This window comes from Vigna angularis, chromosome 1, assembly GCF_016808095.1.
Source record: "Vigna angularis cultivar LongXiaoDou No.4 chromosome 1, ASM1680809v1, whole genome shotgun sequence".
Lineage (NCBI taxonomy): Eukaryota > Viridiplantae > Streptophyta > Magnoliopsida > Fabales > Fabaceae > Vigna > Vigna angularis.
In genome coordinates, this window is record NC_068970.1 from 63,572,700 (window position 1) to 63,585,018 (window position 12,319).

General features: G+C 34.5%; 3 protein-coding genes across 4 annotated transcripts; 2 read left to right on the top strand and 1 right to left on the bottom strand.

Annotated features, from left to right (window-relative positions):
• Positions 1–1,203: 1,203 nt before the first annotated feature.
• Positions 1,204–5,675, top strand: LOC108347501 (uncharacterized). The gene is made up of 6 exons (XM_017586781.2): positions 1,204–1,402; positions 1,533–1,665; positions 1,862–1,965; positions 3,114–3,258; positions 3,342–3,482; positions 3,610–5,675. Exons 1-6 carry the CDS (start codon positions 1,362–1,364, stop codon positions 5,326–5,328), a joined length of 2,283 nt encoding a protein of 760 aa, XP_017442270.1. The 5' UTR covers positions 1,204–1,361; the 3' UTR covers positions 5,329–5,675.
• Positions 5,676–5,749: 74 nt separating this feature from the next.
• Positions 5,750–7,698, top strand: LOC108346556 (uncharacterized serine-rich protein C215.13). Its single transcript, XM_017585626.2, has one exon. It carries the CDS (start codon positions 6,142–6,144, stop codon positions 6,979–6,981), a length of 840 nt encoding a protein of 279 aa, XP_017441115.1. The 5' UTR covers positions 5,750–6,141; the 3' UTR covers positions 6,982–7,698.
• Positions 7,699–9,694: 1,996 nt separating this feature from the next.
• LOC108347154 (ras-related protein RHN1) lies at positions 9,695–11,874 on the bottom strand. Of its 2 annotated transcripts, none has more exons than XM_017586304.1 (7): positions 11,733–11,874; positions 11,399–11,476; positions 11,144–11,311; positions 10,883–10,931; positions 10,696–10,769; positions 10,393–10,486; positions 9,695–10,147 (listed from the first exon to the last, which is right to left on the bottom strand). In XM_017586304.1, the coding sequence occupies exons 1-7, from the start codon at positions 11,772–11,774 to the stop codon at positions 10,050–10,052; spliced, it is 603 nt and encodes a 200-aa protein (XP_017441793.1). In that variant the 5' UTR covers positions 11,775–11,874; the 3' UTR covers positions 9,695–10,049. The 2 variants fall into 2 exon arrangements, with proteins under 2 accessions (XP_017441793.1, XP_017441794.1); XM_017586305.2 differs by having other exon boundaries at positions 11,729–11,867.
• Between the last annotated feature and the right edge of the window lie 445 nt (positions 11,875–12,319).

Here is a 12,319-nt window from a genome sequence, read left to right on the forward strand (position 1 = left end):
AGATACATTGTCCTTACGAGTTCCGATCGGACATACCAGGTTTGGAACACCCGATCGGTTGTATCCAAACCTTCCCGGTCGGTTGTCCACCCTTGGTAGTAACAAATATTATTTCATAATTTATATAAAAATAATTATAGTATTTGAAGTGATGCAAGTATCTCTTTGTTACTTTGAGAAACTTCATGTTTTTTTTTGAATCTGAATCTAATTATACCAGGGATGGTCATGATTGTAAACTTTGATGTGAATATATAAGTGAATTAAAAAAGAGGGAGAAAGAAGGCTTTAAACTTTTTTACAATATCAATTTACTATTACCATCACTCGTTCAGCTACAATAAATAACTATAACATAATTTTTATTTCATTTAATTAAACTAAATTTTAATTTATAATGTCAAGTGAGTAATAGATGAATGAAATTTGTTTTCACCAGTGTCCTTTTAAGACAAGTTTATTTTAAATAGTATTGTGTATTCCAATAGAGAATCACCACTTATTTAGCATCTTATTGTTTTATTCTTTTCTATTGTTAGCAAAACGCATATATTATCATTTTATTAAGCTAATAACGATTAAGTTGTAGTATATCACATATACGATAATAAGTATAACTAACCTGTCAACAAAGAATAATTTGTAATTTGTTTTTATATTTATTTTTTAATATATAAATATTTTAGTTAATCTTTTTTATCTTACTTTTATGAAGTAATTATATACTTTTTTTATCATTAATGGAAATAAATTTTCTTTCTCTATTCTTCTATCATATTATACCTTTTTTTTATTATTTTACTCTTTTTTTTTGTCTCCTGCTCATTTTCATCTATTATTATATTGTAATTTCTTTTTAATACTAAGAAGCCAATGAGTGACGCAACGGCTCTTAATCCTGAGCCCATTCTATTTCTTTATCGTAATGTGTATTCCAGCTCAGCAAGTCACTTTAGATCTTCACCGTTCAATTCTTTTCCAGTGTCACCAAATTCAGTGGCCAAACTACTCAATTTCATTGTACTTTTAAATTTCTTTCTGCAGCCGAACAAAACTCCTCTAACTACCGAAAATACCCTTCCAACGTTCGCATTAACCATCGTCTTTATTGAAACAGCCAAAGGTCATTATCGTCGTAGCAGAAGCGCCTTCAGAAATACTATCGTTTTCTTAAATTCCATTTATTCGACTATTCGTTTTCATTTATTAGTATGCATTTATTTATATATATTTTCTCTCTCTTCTTCCTCTTCTTTCACTGCAACACAGTGTGTTACTCTACAATGAAGGTTTCAGCAGTGGCGAATCTCGAGTTCTGAACTTCCACAGCGAACTGAGTCGCACAACGGAGGACTTCCAACATGTTGGACGGAATACTTGGGAGAGGCTTCACCGCGAAATGGTTCTTCCTCTGTGCTTTGTTTTTGTTTATTGTTGTTATTATTTGATGAAAGGTGGAGAGAGTTAAGAGTGCGTTTATGCTTCTCATTACGATAAACGTGATTTTTTTTCTCCTGTTTTTTTGTTCTCAGCAAATCGTTGATCAAATTGACGAAGAGTCGGATTGATGTGATACGGAGGAAGAGAAGAGCGACAGAGAAGTTTCTGAAGAAGGATATTGCTGATCTATTACTCAACGGTCTCGATATTAATGCTTACGGAAGGGTAATCGGTTCTCTTCCTTTTGTGTTTGTTTTTCTTTTGTGCAGTTTCTGGATTCTGTAACGTTAGATTATTGAGGATGCTAGTTTTCATCGAGTGATGGATTGCAGTAGAGTTTTTAATGTGTGAACAATTGCCTTGTCTCTTTGATGAACTCGTTTTCAATTAAGTTTTGTTTTGTTGCGAGGTGTTTAAACAGGCGGAAGGACTCGTGGTTGAGTTAACACTGTCCTCTTGCTATGGTTTCGTTGAGCAATGCTGTGAGTTTGTGTTGAAGCACCTCCCAGCAATGCAGAAGCTGAGGTATTATTAGTTTGTTCGTTTGTTTTAAACTTCTTGATATCTCCTCTATTTATTCTTTTTTTCTTCATTTTAATTCTCATTTCAACTCGGAATTATGACTAATTGCTTTGGCTATGACAAAGTTAATGTGAATTTCGGCCCCAGGATGGGTATAAATGATGCACGAAATACAGTAAATTTTAGAACTAATAAATAAATAAAAAGTATGGATACGTTACTATAATTCTGAAATAATATGAACGACGAATATAAAATCGATGTAAATTGTGATAAAATCATTTATTTCAAACTCGTATAAAATATCTCACATATCACCGATGTCATATTGTGAGTTTGATTGAATGAAGAAAAGAATGGAAATTTTAGGAGACAAATATTGCTCAATTTAGTTTTTAAAAAATGTCAAACTACGCAGGGGCTTATAACGTATATCTAGTTTTATATCTTTATATCATGGCTGCACCTAGTTTGATTAAAGTCATACTCAAGCCGCCTATAGTTTTTTTTTTTTAAACAATAAATAAGTAACTAAATGTATCGTATGGATATGCATTGCGTAACGGATACAAGCGCATTCGACCAAATAAAATACCCTGCTTCTCTGGAGATAAGGATTATGAGTGAGTTGGTGCGGTGTTTTTTCTTCTGATATCATCATTCGTCATTAATTTTTCTCTCGTTGTTTGATCAAGAATCCCAGTTGTAGAAATTGCACCATTTTAAAGGAAAAGGTTTCTTAATTTGTATCTACAATGCTGTAAGTGATTCCTTAAAATGGTCACCAATACTATTGACTACACCATAATGATTGTGCATCTACTACACGTTCACATGTGTGTAGTTATTCTGGTGTGGTTGAAAATTGATCTGGCATTTGCGCCTGCATTTTTTCTTTGTTTAGGTTCAGTTACGCTTTTCCCGATCATAAAAGCAACTTTAATAGCGTTTTTGGTGAGATGAACTGGTGAAAAGATGTAGAAGTGGGTGGAGTTATGTTTATTTATTTTTCAGTTGATGAATATGGTTGGTTGGACACCTGTAACTGTCACAAATGTCTCAAAATTGTTATGGTTGGATAGTCGTTGTATATTTTTCCTCAAAGTCAAGTTGAATACTTAATGACATAATTGCTTCCATTTCTTTTACAGTGGTTGCCCTGAGGAATGTAGGATGGCTGTATCGTCTCTGATGTTTGGTGCTGCAAGGTTTTCTGATTTACCAGAGTTACGTGACCTTAGACAAATATTTCAGGAGAGATATGGAAATTCCATGGAATGCTATGTCAATCAAGAGGTGATTTTTCAATTATGTTAGAGCTTTACTACATATTGATGACTTCTCATGTTTCCTGTATTGACTAAATTTCAAGTTATCAGTTTGCTGCAAATTTGAATTTCAAGTCTTCTACATTGGAGAACAAGGTCTGCTTGATGCAGGATATTGCATCGGAGTTTTCAATAAACTGGGACTCCAATGCTTTCAAACTGCGGATGTCGAGATCCTCTGCAGTGGAACAGGTGCTGTCTTTTGCATTTCCTTTTCACCTTATACTAGTTTCGTTCTCAAAATTGAATACCTACATAATTCTTACTTTGTTTCAAATTTTTAGAATGTATGTGAAATTTTTAATTTTTTTATGTACAGGAACACAATGCTTGTATGCCCAACCATGATAAATCATCACAAGGCAAGGATCTTACCCAAAGGGAAGTAAGGAATGATGTTTTGTTAGAGGAAAATCGTGATCTTGCCGATGATGGATGGAGATTTCAGCACGACAAGGAAGGTGTAGTCTTAAACAGACATCAACGTAATCTTCAGTCTAAATCCACACTCCCTGGGGTTAGGGAAGTTCATCAGAAAAGGGATGGCCATGATGATCCAGGAAGGCATGAGGTTACAGTTGAGAAGAGCGACAGAGGCTATCGGAAGGAGAGTAGTATGCTTAAACCGATTGGGCAGCCATCTCCGTATAAAACTGTGGAACAAATCGAAGGTGGTTCCAAGCTGCATAATAGTAGGGGGCATATCACCCCTCCCAGAGAAAACCAGGTTGGTATGCTAAAGCTGACTGGACACCAATCTCAGAAGAAAAAAGTGGAACAACTTGAAGGTGGTTCCAAGCTGCATTATAGTAGTGGGAATACCACCCCTCCAATAGAAAACCTGGGCAGTATGCTAAAACCGATTGGACATCCATCTGAGCAGAGACCATTGGAACGATTTGAAGGTGGTTCCAAAGTGCCCAATAGTTGGTGGAATGCCACTCCTCTGAGAGAAAACCAAGGTAGTACGATAAAACCAATTCATCGTTTATCCCAGAAGAAAACAGTGGAAAAAATTGAATGTGGTTCCAGGCTTGAAGATAGTTGGGGGAATACCACCCCTCTAAGAGAAAACCAGGACACTGCAACTGCTAGGAAGTCTCCCAGTCATGCGGGATCACATTTCAATAGTAATGCAAAGGAGCTATTCTCTGTTAATCATGTTGGCCCACCTGTAACTGATAAATCCGAGAGAAATGTTCGAAGGGATGAAACACCTACACTGAAGTCCTGCTACAGTAATGTCATTCCACCTCCATATGTTAAACAACCTAATTCTAAGCAGCAGAATATCACACGTGGAGCATCTTCAATTACCGACAGTGGTGGCCTCTCTACATATCATTCAGCACATGAGAAGCTTGATACCACTGTGACGGAGAGGGTTCAAATAGGTTTGAATAGGTCTGACCAGGATTGGCTGGGCAATACACACGAGAGACTGAGCAAACAGAATCGTGAAAAAGAAATATCATTTCGACAAGATGCTGAAGAAGTCCATGTGCTAAAACCAAGATCTACGAGGAGAAGGCACTCAAGATCACGACCGCCAAGTTACTACGATGCCTCTAATGAAGACTCTGGAGTTCAGAGAAAATCAAGGAGCAGAAGCAGGAGACGAGATGATTCAAGACGTGGTCTGCAAGCTGTGTTTGAGGAAGAGCGGTATCAAAATGCTGAAGAGGAAAGGATAATAGATAAATTGCTGATCCATTATAGCAAAAAACCATCCGTCCTTGTGCCAGAAAAATTAAAAAGAAACTCTAAAATTCACCATGCACATCAAATGGATGTCTCAACCAAGGAATTGCAGAAGAGTGGAAGCAGCGATGGATCTGATGAGACATCAGTGTTGGTTAGTCATGCATCACGATCGTTTTCCCTCCCTCGTGAACAACGGAGAGAAGTGGAAATTAAGAAAGTATTTAATCGTGCTGCTACATTTGAGCCAGTTAGATCACACGACGCTCGGCATGTGCATCCTAATTTACCTGACTATGAAGATCTAGCAGCTAGGATTGCAGCTCTAAGAGGATGATAAAGGGTAAATTACAGAAGATTGCATTGTGGTGCTTTTATAAATCGTCATGCATGATCTCGTCTGTGTTGGTTGACAATAGTGACTCTGCCATCATCTTACATATGCTACGGGCTATACAGAACATCAATTCAAGTTTTGTCTTTTATGATGGTAGAAGTGTTTGTAACAAAAAATTACCATGTTCCTACTTTCTTCGGGTCGGCTAATGGGGAATAAAAGATGTTGAGACAGACGCTATTAGTTCAGAGCCTCTCTTACTAGCCCCCTTTTTTTCTGATAATGCTGTTTACACGTTTATAAATACATTATTTTGTAACTATTGCTTAATTTTATTTTATTTTCAATTCTGTAACATCTCACATGAATACAAAGCGATTTCTCACACTTTAATGCTTGAGTGGCACGTGGTTAAAGTTATGCAAAAGGCAACTTTTAATGTGCTGCTTCCAATTTTAAGAAGCAGTGAAGTTAACAAATCGAGGAAGAAGAGTGCACATGTATAACTTTTGTTACTTTTACGGTGCAAGCTTATGGCAGTAAATTGACAAATTGACTGCTCTGATATGGAATGTCAAAACACGAAATTCAGACTGGTTCAGGACCAAAGCCTTTGTGTTCCCTAGGACATTCTCCTTTAACGATTGCATCCGTTGCATCTAAGCCTCCTGTGTAAGGCCAAGGACGTTTTCCCGCCAAAACGGACTTGTTCTTACCTACCACCCCTATATTACCGTGCCTCTTCTACAGCCACATTCTGCGAAGAGAGAGAGACACATAGAGAAACTGTGTGAGCGGTTTCACTCCGAATAGATGAAGAACACATCCAAAGTGATTATGGGTGCAACCTTGGTGATGGTGGTAACCCTTGCAGTGGTCCTAGTCCTTATATTTGTGCTGTTAGCCGAGCTCTATTGTTCTCTCTTACTCCGCCGGCGCCACCGTAGAAACAACACCATTCCCAATGTCAGTACTCAACCCACAACAGCCAGAGCTAGTGCTTCACCTTCTCAGACAACCTCACACCACCAACAACAGTCTCCAATCAGCAGCATTTATGCACAAGGAGTCTTCCAAGCTCCAATAAGCATCCTTCTCCCCGCAGTTTCTTGCGAAGAAGACAAAGCTGGGCCAAGAAAGCAGATTCACTATCCTGAACTCCATCAGGTTGTTCAAGTCCAAATCCAACCCCGTGAATCCAATCCGAATCCAAGCCCTTCCCCACCTCCATCCTTCGTATCCATGACACCCTCAAAACCAAATCTCGAACACCCACTTCCTCGTACCACGGGAAATCTTTGTCATGATGATAAACCTTGCAGCGGCTTAGAACACCTTGTGTACATTTCCAACCCCATTTATGAAAACCACGAGAGCCAAGGGAGCGGAGCAAATACCCCATTTGAGACACCAGACACTTCGCCTTCACGTTTGGAAGGAAGTGGCTCTTCTGAGGAGGATGAGGCAACCCCTTCTGTCACCCACTCACCTCCATCTACCCCTCCTTTGACTCCAATGAAGAAGCTCCCTTCAGAGGCTTGTTCCGTTTCTCTAAGAGATGCAAGGTCCTTGGCCACTTCATGCAGCGATTCCCGTAGCAACATTGGCCTCTCTTCATCCTCCGCCTCCCCTTGTACTTCTCCTTCATGGTAACTGTGATTCTTCTTCCATGCTGAGGTCAGATTGCACGCGTAAAGCTTCTGTTATTGGTGGAGGGTAGTTTTGTGAATAAGGCAATGGTGGAAGAACAAAAGTAGTAACTGCAGTTTAGCAGCATGAGAAAAGAAGCTATGAGTAGTTTCTTTTTGCAGGTGCGGTTATCATAGCGCCTGTTTTAGTAAATAGTAACACTCATGGCTACTCAACTTCATTACTATTTAACTTTGTTTATGTAGGCATTCTGCTAGCTTGTTACTTTTGGGGCATGCACGGTCCTTGTTTCCATTGACATGGTACTCACTGCTTGTTTTTTCTTGGAAACTTTCTGGATTTCTCAATGGGAAAATTTATATTATCGAGTAATTTAATCTGTTATCGCAAGAAGTGAAATGAAAACGTTTCTATCTCGAATTTTTATGACCCCTGGTTGTGATTCCGATGCATGATATAATAATGTATAGAAGGGTAAACCCACAAATTAGCTGTCACCTGCTGCAGCTACGATCTGCGAGCACAGCCTTTAGCTTTTTGTTCATTTCGATAAGGACGACAACATTGCTCTGCTGCAATGCAACTCCTTTAGGCAAGAAGCTTCAGCTTTCCCCCTGATTTCTATTAAGTTATTTGATTTCAGCGGTTGAGAGATAATGAAAGATACACGATTTTGTTGGGAAATTGAGAGCATGTGGACTGCAGTAATGGATGCTCACTGCAAAATAAAAATCAAAATGGTCCATTGGTGGAGAAACAGTGCATTGCAAGTACTATTGTCCTTTAAAAGAGTTTTTCTTACATCATTTTTAAGATTATCTAAGTTTAATTCCAACGATCCAAGTCTTTAAGATGCCAATTATATCATTATGTTTTGAAAAGAGATTTTTTTATAAAATTTAGGTGTTTAATTTGAATCTTTAGTTAAGACTACTACACAAGACTTTTTTTGGTTCGACTAAAAGAGAAAATGTAGATAAAATAAGTTTAAATAAAAGTATTCTTTATGTTGAGTAGAACAGGTGACATGTAAATTTTCTAACATGCGTCAAGTTTTTATAAATAAAAAAAGTAGTACATAAGAATATTTTAATATAAGAATCTTATAAGAGCTGTTAAGATTAGTATTTTTACAATTTCTTTTATTTGTATTTCAACTTAAAAATTAATTTAATTACATAATTAAGTTTTTTATTTTTAAATCTCAAATTCTTATAAAAGATTCTAAATTTTAAATTTAAAAAGATTTGGAGTAAGACTCCTTCAAATAAATTTGTTTTAGTATATTTATCAATGGAGAAAAATTAGAAGAAATGAAAGCTGAAATTTCCCTTAGCCATACACAAATATAACTATACAAAAATTAAGAATACTATTTCCAAGCCTAAAAAAATTAAAGCAGTAAAAATCAAAGATTAATGACAAACAATAGAAAGTTCTGGGTGAGATATTATAGGAATTAGCTTTAAGAATCACGAAAGTCTATTTTGAGCTGGTAGTGAAATTGAACAAATGGTAAGATTCCCTAACAAAATAAAGAAATTGAAATTCTAGTAAAACTTAATTTCTTACATCCTCATTAATTAGTTTTAGATTATGAAATGTCTAGTTTACATCAGTATAGGAAGATAATAGAGAGAGAATGTCGAATTATAATAAGTGATAAAATAAAATAACATGAACCAGAAGTGCCACTTTAGCCAAAAGTTTAAATAACTAGAGATGCAATGACATTCTTTAACAAAAATTATACATAAGAACTAGAGAATATAGAGAAGTTAGACTTTCACAAGCTTCTCTATATTTGGGGACGTTTTTTATTTTTTTACATATTTTTTATATACTCTTTTTTACTTCTATAACTATAAACTGTTTTTTCTCAATTTTATTTGCACTTTCTAAGATACTCATATCCTTTAACTAGTTAATAGTAAAAATAATTTAGGACTTATTTTGTAACCACCATTATTATTTTTTTATTTTATTTTAAAAATATATATATAGAAGCAGGAAATGTCCATCTTTTTCACCGATAATCTAAATCTTAAAAAAATTATTTATTTTTGCTTATAATTTTAAAGTCTAAGAAGTCAGGTTTGGATTATTTAAAATGCCTCTTCATTCAACATATTGATCTATTTAAATAAACTTAAATTTTTTTTGGTAGATAAATAAATAAATAAATATAAATGATGACTAATAATAGAATTATTTTTATTTTGAATTTTTCTATAATATGTCAAAAAATGATTTGTTAACTTAATTTACCTTTGCAAAGGTTGTTCAATTTATTTAAACCATATTTATTGTTTAAGAATAAAATAAGAATATATAGTAAAATGCAACATGAGACTGTCTAAAAATATAAAAAGAAAGAGTAATGATTCTTTTACATTCTATAATTAGTGTTTACATATAATATTATCCTTATTTATTTTTTATTTTCTTTTTTTTTTTAAATACAAAACTTAATACTTTTATGATTATTTTATTTATGAATTTTGTGTCAAATGAACGTAGAAGTGTGATGATATTATTAATCAAAAGAAAGAAAAACCTTAGGCAAGATGGTTTCATACTGCACAGGCAAAGTATGATAAATCAAAAAGTCAAAGAGAAAGTATTGGACACAATGATGTGATTACGTTTGGATGCAACAGAGACAAGTTCTTTTCTTTTCTTCTTTTTGTCAGGTCAAAATGAGATACAGACAAAATACCACAAGGTATAGAACAATGTATTAACTCTAAAAAGTCAAAATAATTGAAAAAACAATGACTTTTGAAGGTGACAAAGTATGATTTCACATGTGAAAAGCCAAATGAAAACCATCTAAAAGTTCTCTCTGATGATGAATGAAAGCGATCTTTTTTCTAAGCAATGGACAGAAAAAAAAGAAAGGACAACTTTGGATCTTACAATGTACACTGAACATGTCTTTGTTCTTCTTGTTTGAGCAATTACATTGACATCAACAATGGACACAGTGTAGTGAACTATATTTGAGTACAATTAGACATGACATTATAAATAACGATACTTCCCGGAGAAAAAGAGTTATGAACATGCCATTAAGCACAGCAAAAGTATCTTCTTCTACTTTCTGTAGGTCTGCTATGCAGCTTGATTCCACTTTGACGTGAAGGGTTAGCTTTTACCAATCTCTTAGCTGCAAAATGTTTGTATAATTTCTAGGTAAGCAATCTTAACACAAACGTTAATTGGTTAATAATTCATTGAAGATTGTGAACTAAATAATTGCTTCTTAATGTTGTTGGCATTGTTTAACAGAAAAAAAGAAGAAACAGATCATACAATATTCAACAAAATTTGACCCACGGAATAAGCAAATGCAAGTGCTCTTGGATCATTTCGTTGGAACAATGCTTCTAGGGTGAATGTAAATTCTTTTACCTATTTCATAGAAGAGTTCGTTCACATTTTGTGCTGTTTTTGCTGAAGTTTCAAGAAAAGACAAGCCACTTTCTCTGGCATATTCCTCACCCTCCTGCAACCATCAACACAATGTACGTTACATGAAACAAGAGTAAGAAATTCTTACGCTTTCTGTAGTGGGGAGGGTCAACAGAACCAAAATCAAGAGAATATATATATATATATATATATATATATATATATATATATATATATATATATATATATATATATATATATATATATATATATATATATATATATATAATTCACTAGAAATACCTCATTGCTAACTTTTCTGTCACCCTCCAAATCAGCTTTGTTAGCCACCAAAAACATTGTCAAACTTGAATTTGCTGATGTGAATTGTCAAATAAGTATTATGTAATGAAATTGTGATGAACTTTTCACATAATGATAATTTTCAGAAGTAGAAAGACCATTTTTTTTACATTTTGACAGTACCTACCTTGTCTTTGCACTTCTCGAACCCATTTTTTTGCTCGTACAAAAGAATCCTGAGCCCGAATATGCATTATTTATTAGTCAGATATGTTCATTGTAAATGTACTGAACTGATACATTATGCAGTAGATTATGTGAACAAAACATATATATATATATATAGTCTTTTAAGGATAAATACATTAGACTAATCATGAAGCAGTGAAAGTAATAAATTGTATTTATAGTTTAGACTATAGAGCATTTCGAAACGATATTCATTTACCATGCTTGTAATGTCATACACAACAATGGCTGCAGCAGCACCTCGATAGTACATAGGAGCCAAACTATGGTATCGTTCTTGCCCTGCTGTGTCCCATATATCAAATTTTACAGTGGCTTCGTTTAAAGACAAGACCTGAGTGAAAAATGCAGCTCCAATTGTTGATTCCTGCACACATATATATTAAGGATGACCCACCACGAATCTACATGATAATGTGAGGAGGCATAAGAGCACTAAAATAGTAATTGTAACCTGGTACTCGGAAAATTGACCTTTGACAAATCTAAGAACCAAACTTGTCTTTCCTGTTCCCATGTCTCCAAGAAGTACCTGGGAAATCACAGAAGGTGATGATAACAATTTTGGAATACTTTCTTCTGCTAATTATGCATGCCCTTTTGATCATTGGAAAATGAGGGGAGGAGGGTAAATTTTGAAATTTAAACCAGAAGAGAAAATTTTGAAATTTTTGTTTCTGGTGATTTCCTTTTCTCTCTATTTTCCCTTCATTCTCACTATCTTAACATGTGTAACAAGTTGTTTTTGAATGAAGATGAACACAAGAAAAAAAGGGGGACATACCTACCAGTTTTGCTTGTAAACTCTTGTTTCCTGTCTTCCTGGCCATAGCTTAGATGATCTATGTGGGGAAAAAAAAGGGAGAATAATTCTTCAGTTTTCAAGAGGCTTTTCAAAGAATGAAAAGAGAAAGCAAGAGAAGGCAAATGGAAGAGTTTGAAGGCCAAAAAACAATTATGGAACGTCATGATGACACTGTACAAGACTGGTAGTTATTTGGTTGGACTGGTAAGTCAGCTTATATGACACTATACAACTTTTTCTTTCAAATTATCCACCACTTAGAATTTTAAATTTTGCTAAGTTCCATGGGTTTGCTTCTAAATTTGATCAAAGTTATATCTATTTAAAGCCTTTATGGTTTCAAATTTTCCCTGTTTGACAAACACTTTTTTCTCAATACTAATTAAGGGGGTAATAACAAAATTAATGGACAAAGGATATTCGGAAGATATGAAAGTAATTCATCTCCAAATTAGTGTAATATAACTTATTTTTATTATTTATTAATGGTCTTTATCCTTCATTCATTCCTCATTTTATTTTAAAAAAAAATTATATGATTCATTTTTGTTAAATTAGTGTTAACATGTT

Excerpts from the sequence above, each read along its gene's own strand:
- LOC108347501 (XM_017586781.2), top strand. The coding sequence starts at position 1,362 with ATGTTGGACGGAATACTTGGGAGAGGCTTCACCGCGAAATG. Across the intron at positions 3,259-3,341 it reads AATGCTATGTCAATCAAGAG|TTTGCTGCAAATTTGAATTT; the intron begins GTGATTTTTCAA and ends TCAAGTTATCAG. Across the intron at positions 3,483-3,609 it reads GATCCTCTGCAGTGGAACAG|GAACACAATGCTTGTATGCC; the intron begins GTGCTGTCTTTT and ends TTTTATGTACAG.
- LOC108346556 (XM_017585626.2), top strand. The coding sequence starts at position 6,142 with ATGAAGAACACATCCAAAGTGATTATGGGTGCAACCTTGGTGATGGTG.
- LOC108347154 (XM_017586304.1), bottom strand. The coding sequence starts at position 11,774 with ATGGCCAGGAAGACAGGAAACAAGAGTTTACAAGCAAAACTG. Across the intron at positions 10,932-11,143 it reads TGTATGACATTACAAGCATG|GATTCTTTTGTACGAGCAAA; the intron begins GTAAATGAATAT and ends ATTCGGGCTCAG. Across the intron at positions 10,770-10,882 it reads TCGAGAAGTGCAAAGACAAG|CAAATTCAAGTTTGACAATG; the intron begins GTAGGTACTGTC and ends AATTCACATCAG.